Genomic DNA, 14,250 nt, shown 5'->3' with positions numbered 1-14,250 from the left:
AAAACCAAAAGATAAAGAGGCAGTTATAATATTGCTTAACAAGCAGATTTATGATAGAGAAGAGGCTACAAGAGCCACAGGAGGCACCCCTAATCCAGATTGAAAAGGTTTCCTAGAAATTATAGCTAAATCAGGTCAAGAAACACTAATAGGCATTAGCTGGGTGACCATACCAGGAAAGGAAGTAGGAATAGCATATGCTAAAACCAGAAGTCGTACTAGCATCTTTTCTTTGGTCAGCACACTACTTCTCTTCAAAACAGGAGTCACACATCCAATATTTAAAAATGGCTATATTTCACATAAAAATTAGGATTTCCATCTGAGATAAATCTGCTGAAACTCAACAGCAGCTGCTGCCCTTAGGCAGGGCTTGTGAGCTCTGGTTAGCCCAGGATTTCCCCTCACTTCACACTCTTATCTCACCACACCAGCCCCCTTAGGCCTATAAATCTGCCAGCCATGGCCTAAAGACAGGACAAGCTCAGCACCAGGAGAATCAGGATCTATTATCTAATTCAGCCACTGACACCAGAAGAAAGGAAAGCCCAAGACACCAAGCAAACTGCCTTCTTACCTAGCACAATTCAAACCATAGGTCTTGAACAAAAAATTATTATCTTGGTGGAATTAGGAGAATACCTAATATTTAATATGACTTTGACCTTGTTATTTCTGATTATATTTAATTATTGACAGGCTACAGGAAAGTAGGTGTTTTTTTAACTTGTAAGCAAATTTTCATCTACATTTTTAAAAAAGATAAAATTCCTCCAGCATTCTGATGGCAAATATAAAGCTTTTGTCAAGAGACCCGCACCTATGAACACCTACATAGAATTGAAAGCCAAGTTCATAATCTTTGAGAGTTTACATCCCAGACAACAGAAGAGGATTCCGAATGAGATCAGTTTTACTATGTTTTACTTGTCTGTGCACCATTAGACTTGCAAATTAAAAAAAAAAAAAATCCTAGACATTTGCAACTTCGGTTGAGACTGAAAACAAGATCTAATAATTAGTGTCTATTTCTGAAAGAAGTGCATATTTAAAGACCACAGGCAATTAACAACCAGGTTGTCCTGTAATCATGTACAGTAATAATTGGAGTATAAAAGCAGGGTTTCATGCAAATCACTTCACGCTGCCACCATCACTCTCGCCCTCTCCCATATCACGTGATTCAATCACATATTGATAATGGAACCATTAGATTTAAGGGAAATTGCTTCCTGTTTTGTTGTCACTGAAAAAGACTAACTATATTGTATATTCCTGGAAAGAAAATGCAACAAGCCTCTCCTTACAGTGAATCTTAAGATGTCTTAATGGCCTTCACCTCCTGAATCACTTTGTGATCCTAAACAATGATGTTTTTTCTTGTACTTATATGACAGTAAGCAACATTTGTCAATGTGAACATACCCAGGGAGGGATTCATGATTACTCTGCCGGAAGCGCTGCTAACAGGTAGACTGTCATTTCCATCGGGGACCAGACAAGAGAAAAAAGGATGAGTCCATCCTTCTAGGGTGACTAAGATGGGAGCTTTAGTTCACCTTGAAGGTGCTATCCAGCCTTAAGTGGCTGTGATTCCTTTGAGAAGTCACAGAGAAGCTCTCTTAATAACAATCATAATACAACCAGACCTGTAAATTGTAAAACTTTTTTTGTAGCTGGAAAATAGGGAAAACGCTTTGGCTCTGTCTGAACTACTTCAAATAAATTCACATCATAATCAACTACATGATCTGTGACAAAACTACGTTTTGTCAGTTTTCAAATAAATATTTTAAAAACATAGACTATGTATTTGGAGGTATCTAACCTTGATGCTGCTCTTCAATTCCGATAGCAAGTGAGAACTGGAGGATCTGGGGAGGAAGCCTGGGATCAGAGAGGGCAGGCAGGGAAGAAGAGGCAGAACTCTCACTTGCCTAGCTGCTGCTAGTACACACACTCGATTACGTTAGCTCCTTTAGGTGCCACAGTTACCACAGAAGGGAGGTATCCTTTGACCAGTGAGGAAACTGAGTGGTTATTCCTGGGGCAAGTAACTGAGAATCAGAATTTGATTCCAGGTTTGACCCCAAATCCCATCTCCTCAGCTCTGCTAGGTTACCTTTGCCTATATGTGTGGGTTACCTGGGCCCCTAGATCTGCCAGCCTCTCTGGCACCAGCAGTGCAGGGAGCTGTTACTGGCAGCGACTGTAGTCAGGAGTCCTAAGGAACATGCCCAGCCTGTAGCCAGCCACACTGGGCAGTCAAGTTGACATCCCGATTTCCATGAAGCAGCATTTTTCCTTAAAAACCTCCCTAACACATACATCTGGAAGTGGATATAGAACAGACAGAGGGCTCACCCCCCCCACCCCTAGTGAATAAAATGCTGACCCAACAAGCCAAATGACCATTCCAGAGCTTTACAATCCAGATGGCCCTCTGCTAAATTTTAACCTTACATGCAAAATAGTTTGACATCAAATTTGTGATGCACATTTTCCATTTCTCTGTGAATTATTTTGACAAACATATACATTTTTATAACTTTTCTCATTTGTACTCACAAGCACATAATTATATCTCAGAACTTCTTTGTTGAAAAATCACAAATTGCAAAATAAAGCAAGCAAGTAAAATTAACATTGCCTAACTTATCTTAAAGCATCTATTTTCTTCTTAATTTGCAAAACTCTATCTAGAGGAAAGCTTCCTAGCATAAACAGAATTTAACTATTAAGCTGGAAGATGAGGAGAGGGAAGCTAAAGGACTCTCCTCAAAGCATTTATAGAAAGTTTCCTCAGTCCTACAAGATCCCTAAAAAGTTTCTTAAAGAGGCCTTAAAATGAATAAATAGTTGAAAATGAAATGCAAAGTCAAATCAAAATGAATGTTAACGTTGCTCAGTTAGCAACAGCCTAGAAGCTCACCAGCTGTCAATGCTAATCATAGCTCAGTCGTTGACTCACTGTGTGACCTATAGCAGTACAGTTAACCTCGCTGATTTTGTATGCCAGCAATAAAATAGCAGCACAAACTCCTCGAAGGCCTGATGTGAGTATAACTCAAAGATATTGCCATGGCCCCACTTTGGGAGCTAAGTGTTAAATAAAAACCAAAATTATAAGGAAGATGATAGGATGCTCTTCAAAGAACATTTCCAGCTCTGTCCGCATAATTTTAGTGCTTTGATAAAACATGCCTCTGAAGAAACAGTTTACCATATAGAGTAGTTAAGAATAGTTTCAACTGGCCTTATTGAAAATACAGTGTATTCAGAATCCTCATCAAGCTTTAGATATCAAACACAGCCTCAACATATTTAGCTGTATTTCTAGGAGAAAAACAGTTCTTCTAGGAATCTAGGCACAGGGTTCTAAACAAGAGAAGCAAGTGAATGATATAGTCTTTGGCATAAACTCTAACAATAAAACTCTCCTCAAAAGAAACGTAGCTAGGGGACGGCCTGGTGGCGTAGTGGTTGAGTTCGCACACTCCTCTTTGGCGACCCAGAGTTTGCAGGTTCAGATCCCGGACACAGACCTACACACCACTTACCAAGCCATGCTGTTGCAGGCATCCCACATATAAAGTAGAGGAAGATGGGCACGGATGTTAGCCCAGGGCCAATCTTCCTCAACAAATAGAGGAGGATTGGCAGCAGATGTTAGCTCAGGGCTAGTCTTCCTCACCGAAAAAAAAAGAAACATAGCTCATTTGTCAACTAGATTAGAAACTAAAGTCAGAACACAGACGTAATGGCTGGATGCTTAAGAAACATTTTGTCTTCTTCGAGAGAACACTGTTGGATTACATTTCCCACCCTCCTTTACAGTTGGCTAAAAATGATCCAGTGGGTCAGGAAAGTCCTATGACATGGCAGAGCCACTAGAATAAAGGGACATAGGTCCCTGAATGATTGCAAGAAACAGGTCCCCCACCTACCCACATGGAACTGTATACAAACAAGAAATAAACCTTCATTGTGATAAGCCGCTGAGCTTTGGGGGTGGTTTATTACACCAATTAGCTTACTCTAATTAACACACAAATATGAAATATGTTTAGCATTACAACCCAAGATTCACAACTTGCCTGCTTTGTATACAGTCCATACACAGTTCAGAATCTTCCTCTGATGGGTGAGGTCCCATTACTTACAGAAAAATAAGTCTATACAGATAAAGCCTCAAAAGCACAGATCACCAAATGCAAGCCCCACCACACCACGGTGCAGAGACATTTCTACCTTCATATTTGACATAATGCTGATGCTGATGGCTCTCTAAGCAGGCAGATGGGATGGAGAAGCCTATTATGTAACCACTAGTCCTTTCTGCACCTGCATATACATTCTTCATATGGTATCTAACACTACAGTTCCCCTCCAAACATTAAAATTAACAAAAATGAAGACTGCTTAAGAACAGTTGCTGTTACAGCACTTCATAAGATTTTTTTACAGGAAAGGCTGTTTATGAACCTATGAAAAATGCTTCTGGAGATGGAAGATCATTTACTCAGAGAGAACAAACAAGTCTGGTAGCCTGATTTGACTCACGAAGTTAAAAGCAATCTGGTAAACATAAGCAAACATGTCACGTGGTAATTTCAGCTACATCAATGCTCAGGAAGATTTATACTAATTTCAAATGCACAGATATTCCTTAGCTTAGGAACTAGGAGAATATTGTTTTAAAAATGTTAATTTTTTAAAATATTAAGAAATAATTTAAAAAATAAATTGTTATAGTCAATCAAAGATACTACTGAGAAGTGATGCTTCAGTGGAATTTTTGTAATTTAAATTTTTTTAATTGACATCATGTCCTAGATGCTATGCTTATGACTTTTAAGCAGAATTTTTTAATTGATTTTTTAAAGACTTTATTTTTTAGAACTGTTTTAGGATTACAACGAATTTGAGAGGAAGATCCAGAGACTTCCCATATATTTCCTGCTTCCACACATGCAGAGCCTCGCCCATTATCAATAGCACTCACCAGAATGGCACAGTTTTTACCAAGGATGAACCTACATTGACACATGATAATCGTTCAAAGTCCACAGTTTACTTAAGCGTTCACTCTTGGTGTTGTACATTCTACGCGTTTAGACAAATGTATAATGACACGTATCCATCATTGTAGTATCACACAGAGTACATTCACTGCCCTAAAACTCCTCCATTGTCTGCCTATTCATTCTCTTCCACCCCGCAACCACTGATCTCTTTACTGTCACCATAGTTTTGCCTTTTTCAGAATGTCACATAGTTGGAATCATACAGGATACAGCCTTTCCAGATTGGCTTCCTTCAGTTAGTAATAGGCATTTAAGGTTCCTCCATGTCTCTTCATGGCTTGATAGCTCATTTCTTTGTAGTGTTGAATAATATTCCATTGTCTGGATGTACCATGGTTTATTTAATCATTCACCTACTGAAGGACATTTTGGTTGCTTCCAAGTTTTGGCAATTATGAACAAAGCTGCTATAAACATTCATGTGCAGGATTTTGTGTGGACATAAGTTTTCAACTCCGTTGGGTAAATATCAACAAGCACAATTGCTGTATTGTAGGGTAAGAATATGTTCAGTTTTGTAAGAAACCACCAAACTGTCTTCCAAACTGGCTGTACTGTTTTTCACTCCCAACAGCAGTGAATGAGACTTCCTGTTGCTCCACACCCTCACCAGCATTTGGTGTTGTGCTTATGATTTTGATTTCTCTTCATAGATACTCATCTGAACTTCAAATTTCTCTAACCTCTACCAGTTTCTCTGTCCAGCAGTTAACATAAGCAACATTATGCCAACTAAAACCTCAGCTATTTAAAGAAATCTGGTGTTATACCTTTCTTATTGTGCCTAACAAGGCTAGGTCTATCTTAAATTTTCATATCCTATAACAGGGGAGGAAAAGAAGTACAATAGATACTAAAGATCCACGCTGTGTCAGGTACTGTGATCATTAACTTTTATAAACTGACTTAATTAGTGCTTCACGAGGGAAATCACATTATCCTTATCTTATGGAGAAACTAGATTTCTGAAAACTTTCACCACCTGTGCACAATAATACCTTCACCAAACCCAGCCATATTTGTGTAACACTTTCAGGAAGGTAAATATCTTTTCATTTGGGAATCCATTAAAATAAATCCCAAAATCTATTCTTCTATTACTAGTAATATCTATTAATTATAATAATTAATATTGAATATTTATACTAAATAATTTATATATAATGAATATTAAATAATAATTAATAATCTATTAATTATCATTCTATTTTTTGCTGCTTCTCCAATGTTATCTTTTGTATTTTGAGTCATTGGTATTATCAATCAAAAGGCTCTGCTTTATTAGAATTTCTTACAAATAATGTATTGAGAGACTGAAATCACAAGTTAAAATAATGTTCTCAAAATTCCTATGGATTTTAATTATTCATGCATCACTTTGCCTTTCATTACCATAAGTCTTTTTCCTCCTCAGTTTTGATGGCACTAACAACAATGGTACTATAGTTTACCTATAATTCAACTCACCTAACACATTGCCACTATCATTTTTTTTCATGTTCCCTTAACTAACATGCATAACAAAGTGAACTATAGTATTTGGTAAGCCACTCAAAGCATAGTGAATCGCCGTCTCTTACAAAGTGAGAGGCTATTTTGCAAAGTGCGAAGATCCTGTCACTAACAATTATTACTATATCACCGACATCAGGAAAGAATAGATTTAAGCGCATTCCACTTAAAGCTAAAATGATATACGAAAATTTTGATTTACCAAAAAAAAAAAAGGTAGAGTTTTTTAAAATAGTGTTTGTTTTTTAAAATGTTTCACCATAGAATTCCAATCAATAGCATTGTACTATATATTAATTATCGAAAAGACTATATTCTCATAACTTTTAGAAACACATCAGCTATAAAAATCAAGTCTGCCACAATTCACATAAAACTAAATAGAAAAAGAAAAGAAACAGTGGGAAGTTCAAGGAATTTATCACAAGAGGAAAAGAGTTTAAGTCAACAATCGGGGTTGTCCATCTTATTATTGGCTCATCTTCAGATCAGGAAGCAAGGCGAAGAGAAAACAGAAGGGTGCTTGTATGACTGTTTTCTAGCCATTCTCCTACAACCTCAGATGAAGAACATATCATTTGCTACTAACCTCAAAGTCTTAACAAGGTATCCCTGAATGCAAGGGTCTCCAGAGACAAGAGCAACTTTGTGCTAACTACAACCACACTCTATATTCATCTCCTCTGGGAATCTAATAATAGCTACACTTTTTGAAAGCTTACTATGTTCCAGGAACTCTTCCAGGCTTTTCTGCTCTTCAACAATCCTTCGAAGGAAGGACCACCATTCTCCCCATTTTACAGATGGGGGAATACAAAGCCCAGAGAATTTAAGAAAATTGCCCATAGTCACTTAGCTCTTAAGAAGCAGAGCCAGGTGTTGGAAGCTGGCAGGCTGCTCCAAAGATCATGCTCTTGTCCTTTCTCCTTATGTTGCTCATGAATAGAACATCAATCAATAAGAATCTCTCAATTCCCTGATTTTAAGAAGATCACTCCTCACACTGAAAAGAGACCTTGATTTCCATCCTCTGAAGCCCACTCTCTGCATATGTACGGTGCTGGAAAAAAAAAAAAAAAAAAACACCTTTCACATCCTGGCTTTGAGAAAGCTCTCGGTGGTTCTCAGGCTTCACCTCAGATTGTCTCACAAAGCCCACTACACCTTCAGAGTGGGTAATGGAAGGAACAAACCTGCAGTGTGTTATGTGAGAGGGGCCACCCTCAGACGTAAATAGATCTTTGTTACATCAACTACACCACTGGGGTTAAAAGGAAGCCCACATTGTCACACCAATGTTTCCAGTCAGGACCTAGAAGGTATAAAATAAATATTGAGTTTATAATAAAAAAAAGTTTCAAAAAATGCCCTTGGTCTCCAATGAAAAGACAAAAGCCTGAGGCAGCCCTCAGTTAAATCTTTGCACCCCAACCCTACTTTTGTCCCCACTCTCCACGGCCACCCCCATTCTTCCCATCCACGTGAGGAACCCTCATGCAGCCCTGACGTTAACGCTCTCCACTTCTGCTCCTCACTGAGGCTTACCAGCTCTGAAAGTACCCAAGGCCCTCTCTCCTAATTTAAACTCCCCTCTTCACCTAGTCCATCCTGCCACCTGCTTGGAATCGGAAAAGGAAGCTCTTCTATGAAGTGACGCTTTTCTTTCACTAGATATTAAGGAATCACTAGAAGAACATCCTGTCCTGAGAGGAAGATTGGATAAGATGTCTTCTAAGTCCCTTCCACTTAAAAGTTTATTATTAAACAGACCCATACCAAATAGTGAGTGACAAATACCTTGCTCCTGAAAATCTGCACTCCACTGCAAAGGTGTTTGCTTGCTACATCCCTAGTGGGATTTAAGATAGTAGTAGGATGCTTACATCCCACTACTCAGTCTCCTGTTCCTCGGTATACAACTGGGCTGAGGAGAGGAAAAATCAAGAAGCCTTTGTGGAAACTTAGCCACCTACTTGTGGGTGAGGAAATAAAAGGAAGGGAAAATGAAATGAATAGGAAACCACTCCAAGACCACTCAAAAAACACTGACATGCATAACTCAAGGGCCCCTGGAATGTGGATGACACCTGGGACCACAAGCCTCCTTCCCTGCAGGTGGACACAGTCAAAAGAAGTCAGCCAACATTCATCTCCTTTTCCCCATCAGCTTTCTCACCAGAACCGAAGATTTAGATTGCCTCAGCTCCAAAAGAAATAATAATAATAATAATAATAATAGCTCTCTCCTTAGGCCATAATCCCCATCTCTTCCAAATCTGACCTATTTATCTCAAAAGAAAAAAATCTCTAGGTTTCACTTGGGTGGACAGTGGACACTATTCATCATTGATAAACATAATATAAATGTTAATAATATGCTTGTATGAAGAATAGCCATTCTACTAAATAAAGTCAGACAAAAAATCACTGCTATCACCTCTAACCCCCATTCTGCCCCCAGAAATGCCAGTCTCCATAAAGGTCTCTACTTCCTCACCTACAGTAGCTTTTATTCAAGCAACTGGGTAAAAGGTAAGTGAACCACATCATATTCGATTTAATTGTGTTTTCTGTTTAATTAACCAAAAAACGTATATATAATAGTTTTCCTTCTATTCTTTTCCTTGCAAACACAAGCTAATTTAACTGGAGAATTGATTTAAAAGGTTTTTGTGAGCTGACCTGACACCTAAACACTTAGAACACTATCTCATTACCAATCCTGCTTCAACAACTGACCAACTTTTAGCATCAAGCTGTTAGTATTTGGAATACAACCCCTGCCTGTATTTTAGGAAGGAAGCTTTGTACTGGGAATATCAAATGAGCACAAGCTAGGGGCCAGGGGAGACACAGCTGAGAGTGTGGGAATGCCACCAAAATGTGCCTGAACCTAAAGTCAACAGACGGCTTGCTCATCCATCAGCATCTTGGGCTTTCGGTACCAATTTATTCTTAAAGGAGGATAGTTTATCAGTTGGAATCATCTTAGAAAATTGGAAAAATTAAAACACAAGCCAATACTTCAAGCATTGCTCTGTAAAAAAATGTTGCATGCCTAGTCACACGTAAGGCCACAGCTTTTACAAAATGTAGCCAAATAATGGGAATCAAGGGGCAGATTTTTCTTGACTATTGAAGTCAGGAAAATTCTCCCCCCTAGAATGGCTCTGATTGGCAGATATTTTCTGAGAAAGGACAGCTAAGGCCTGTGGTCATTTCATGTCAATGGCTCAAACGAGTTGGTCTCCTCTCCTCCTTTACCCCCCCTCCTCTCTTTTTTGCCAATCCCTATGGCTATATCACAATCTGCTACCCAAAACACGCTCATGGCAGTGGCTTAAAGGGACAAGAATCACCACAAAAGAACGCACACGCTTGAATGCATGTCTTCTGCAACTCATTGATTAAATATGCCTATGGTGATTTTTCTCAAAAGAATTTGTCAGATCAAAATTATAAATGACTTGAAACTGCTGGTATCTGTTTCATTTGGCTATCAAGGTGGTCAGGATGTCTAACTTAGGAAGGAGAAAATGACAAAACGTCCCAGGAATCAATAGACCCTTGTTTTGCCTTAATTTTACTAAAATTCACCCCTAATTTGATTGATTGGAGGCAGCATCAACTGTTAATTCTATTCCATGGGATTAAAGAGAAATCAAACAAAAAAAAATTGAAATAGTATTACCTAGGTACAAAGTTAAGCTATAAACTCTGAAATAGAACACGCTTACTGTGGTTAACAGATATAAACTGTGTACAAATTTAGCAACAACTCATCATATTAGATATAGTGACCTTTGGCATTGGCATTTTCCACTATCATTTCAGATGGCACTGGTAAAGATGGCAGAAGTAATCTAATCCATTAAAACCCATGTCCCAACAGAACTGCGCTTCCGAAATAGCCTCAGCAGAAGCAACATCTTTTCACACTTACTTTTAAGGAAACAAGGCACTATTTTAAAAGAAATAGTGCATTAAGCATGATCAATGGGTGAGAATGAGTTTCAATAGCAAGTCAATTAATAATATCTGCAACATAAACACCTGGGGAATCTGTGAGGGTAATGCGCTCACAGTGAAGAATGAAAAAGACTAACAAAACATATTCAGTACTGTCCATCTTTAGGAGAAAGCATTAAAAATGAGCTGCTTTTTTTTTTTTTTTTTACCTATAAGCCATCAAATTGATTCTTCCTAATAAGGGTTTTTAAAATGGTATTTCCCACTCAGAACATGGGACTCTAAGAAACGTGACTGGTTCTACTGCCTTGTAGCACAAACAAACAGAAACAAGTGCAAGATAACCTATGGCTTAAAAGTACTCACAAAAATGTAGAAAATGAGTAGTTCACACATAGCCCAGCTACAAATAGCTTCCCAAATTCCTTCATTTACATCTTTGAACTAGGAATGTACCACCCAGCTGGTATCACAAGATGTCCTAATGTCATAGGGGACAGGGAACGGGAGACTAATAGAAATTACTGGTGGCTACCAGCACTTCAAGCCTGCAAAGAACAAAACTATTAACCAAAATTACTTCCTAGCATCAGTTTGAACGATGGGAAGGCATAGTTCTAGTGCAAAGGGAAAAAGTAAAATGAAAATAAACTGACCAATTTCAATTATTTGGAAACTTCATACCAATCTCATGTTCACGCTTTCCCCAATTAAAAATCTTACCCAATATAAAGTAATACTACATAAGTAACTAAACCTTTAAAAAATAAAGCCAGGATTCCAAGTTGGGCCTTTTGCATAGGCTCTTTCTTTTCCATTTCCTTTCTCAGCTGCCTGGCTTCTAATAAGACAAATTTTTGGCAGGAACATAGGAGGTATCTAGACATTTGGATGACTTAGACAAGGAAAGTCTAAATGAACAAACCCTGGCATGCAGAAATGAAGCAGTCTTTTAAAACCCAAGAGCCAAAACAGAGGCTAAATAATATAATGCTTTCTCATAAGGAAATTTACTTTTTAAAAAATGAGATATACATGGTTCTCAAGGATCATTCAGGCAGTATTCTAAATTAGTGTCTTTCAGATCAAGCTGAGACAGTAATTTCTAAACGAAACTATTAGCATACACATGCTCCATATTCAGTTCTTTAACAGAGTTAAGATTCATATTATAATCAATACATGTACAATTACTTACTTGCTTCCTTCTGTAATGAGCAAACTGAGACAGGCCTAGAACAGTTGCAAGAGCACCTCCTCCAACAAGAACAGTCCCTTTTACTGCCTTTTGAAATGCCATTTCTTAGCCTACAAAGGGAAAAAAAAAAAAAAGGAAACAAAAAAGTTAATTGAGATTTTTATTGCATGATAGTTCCAATAATAAAAAGAGACTGTGTAGATTACAAAACTAAGTTAAACTAGAAAAGAAAACATAAAATCAGGAAGTTATTAACATGCCAATTTGTATACCACAATTCAAAAACAATACACAAAAAAAACCTAGACAAGGGAATTGACTATATAAAAGTTACCTTCCAACAGCCATTAAAGAAAGAAAATCAAAGAGACAACTGAGGATATTTAAACAGTATAAAGTCAAGAGAGTTGTGAAAAGAAATGTCATTGTGTATCTGACAAAACTGCATGCTGTACTTGCAAATTTGTTCCATCGTTAATCCCCTCCACAAGGAGAATGGGTAGAAGTCTTCTGTCACTCAACATAACAATGAACCTCATGCCTGCTTCAGGTTCATTGGCAAGTGTTTACTTCAAATTGTGGTGCAACACCCTGCCTGAGTTTTCTCCTTCCTAATAAAGTTCTTTCTAGAACTGAAAGCCAACACACATTTCTATCCCTAAAAGAGTCTACAATTTATAGATAAAAAGTCAAAGGAAACCATGCCTTGATCCTTTCACAAAGTGACAGATTTAACACTACTGTAATTCTTTTCATTAAGGCAACTTAAAAAAAGTTTCCTTCTAGCCAGAGTTGCATGACACCACAATTTCAAGTGGAAATCCTCCAGATCAAGCACTCTTTCATGCTCACTGAATATTTCTAAATAAAGTCTTGCATTGCGCTAGCTTTTGACTTTCTTTCTTCTGATTTGTTTTAAAAAATATTTCTGCTATTGGACTGATGAAATTAAGTTTTTTTGAGAACTTAAGCAATCTTTAAGTTTTTCAGAAACCACAAAAAAAAAAAAGCATAATAATGAAAATTCCACCAAAAAAAACCTCTTGCCAGCTTTTATTTGGCTAAATAAAAAAAGATAACACTGTGTAATCAATTAAAAAACAATTCTAACTCAGAGCTGATATTGAGCAATTTGACCTGCCTAAGCCTTTCATTCACATGAAAGGCACACCCACTGGGAAGCCACTACCCTATTTTCCCGAAAGGGTGGAGGTCAGACCTGTCTGGACAACACACCGTATACTCGACAGATATCTCATGACTCAAGAAAGTATTTAGTATGAAGTCAGTTTTAACCTAGGATAGTAATGAACATATAGTATCTCAACGTAAATTATAATATGGTTAAAATGTTTGGGTCCATATTGGATGGATAGAATCTACTAGCATGACTATCCTAAACCAAAGAATTTCAGTGCAGTTGGTAACTAGGATTCTACAGAAAATTCATTTTGGAATACTATAAATTATACACTAAAATAAAAGTTGGCATTTCTTATAATTTTATTTTTCCTCTGATTTCATTCCTTCTGACAAACTCCTAAATTCTAAGACTCATCTTTATTATTAAGATTCTCATCAGAAAAATATTTCACATGCATATCTGCTGCTGGAGATCTCTTCTTTACTGTCCCTTCTCTACATCAACTATCCCTTCTCTCCCAAGTTATGCAAAATAGTTGGTATATGCTGGCTAGGGGCCTCCATTCATCATTAAGTCAACCCTAAGCAAAACCTAATGTTCAAGGTTGCTCTGATAGTAAAAACTTCAACTTAGCCAAGTTGGAAGGCACCCATTTGTCATAGCTCACCATCACCATTCCTGATATTGCTGTAAATGCTCACGTGGGTGCCTATTGCACAACAATAGAAACTCCAGCAGCCCAGAGATAGAACGCTATCTCCAACCTAACTGGGTTCCCCTGACAATTAGGGACAGAGAACAGAGACCTAGTTCTATTTAGCCAAACAATGCATATGCCTGCTCCATATAGATGGCCTAGTGGTCACTTGGATGTGAGTTTTGTAGCTGATTAACGTTAGCTCAGTACCATTGCTTCTGTCTTATTGATAATGTCACTGATAACCTCACAAAGCATACCACATATCAACATAGCCAATTGAGGGATGTTATATCACATGTCTTAGCAGAGGTGTTCATTCTGCCAGTTAAGTTTGGAGCTAGCTTTTCCCATTGTGTGGGTCCCTGCATTCCCTGCTCACCTTATTATCTTGTTCAATTTGATTTGTCTGAAAGCAAAACTTGCTCAGAGGGATATTTTCATGGGTTTTCTCAATGACCCACTTATATTAATGAAAAAGTACATTAATATATTATTTTGTGGAGTTAGCAATAATATTGACTATAATCAATAAAGTTTCTTTTTTCAGTAATTTCATAAAATAATCTAGGCTTAATAGATCACTATTTCTATTGTGATTAAATCCATCCTTAAGATCATCTACCTACTTGTAATGAATAAA

The 14,250-nt window shown here is 37.6% G+C and overlaps 1 protein-coding gene across 4 annotated transcripts in view; it reads right to left on the bottom strand.

The window, feature by feature from the left end:
• The window catches only part of GPD2 (glycerol-3-phosphate dehydrogenase 2), a 138,714-nt gene that overhangs the window by 92,013 nt on the left and 32,451 nt on the right, over nt 1–14,250 (bottom strand). For 3 of the 4 annotated variants that reach the window (XM_014785956.2, XM_004428301.3, XM_087435231.1), the window contains exon 2: nt 11,767–11,876. In XM_014785956.2, the coding sequence (XP_014641442.1) occupies nt 11,767–11,868 (102 nt within the window). In that variant the 5' untranslated portion in view covers nt 11,869–11,876. Of the gene's footprint in view, nt 1–11,766; nt 11,877–12,100; nt 12,121–14,250 lie in introns of those variants that run through there. The other variant, XM_087435230.1, reaches the window with a different exon arrangement.

The sequence above is a fragment of the Ceratotherium simum genome, chromosome 9, assembly GCF_057802395.1.
Source record: "Ceratotherium simum simum isolate JZ-2026a chromosome 9, ASM5780239v1, whole genome shotgun sequence".
Classification (NCBI taxonomy): Eukaryota; Metazoa; Chordata; class Mammalia; order Perissodactyla; family Rhinocerotidae; genus Ceratotherium; species Ceratotherium simum.
Note: the sequence above shows the minus strand (reverse complement) of the source record. Positions and strands in the feature narration are given on the sequence as shown.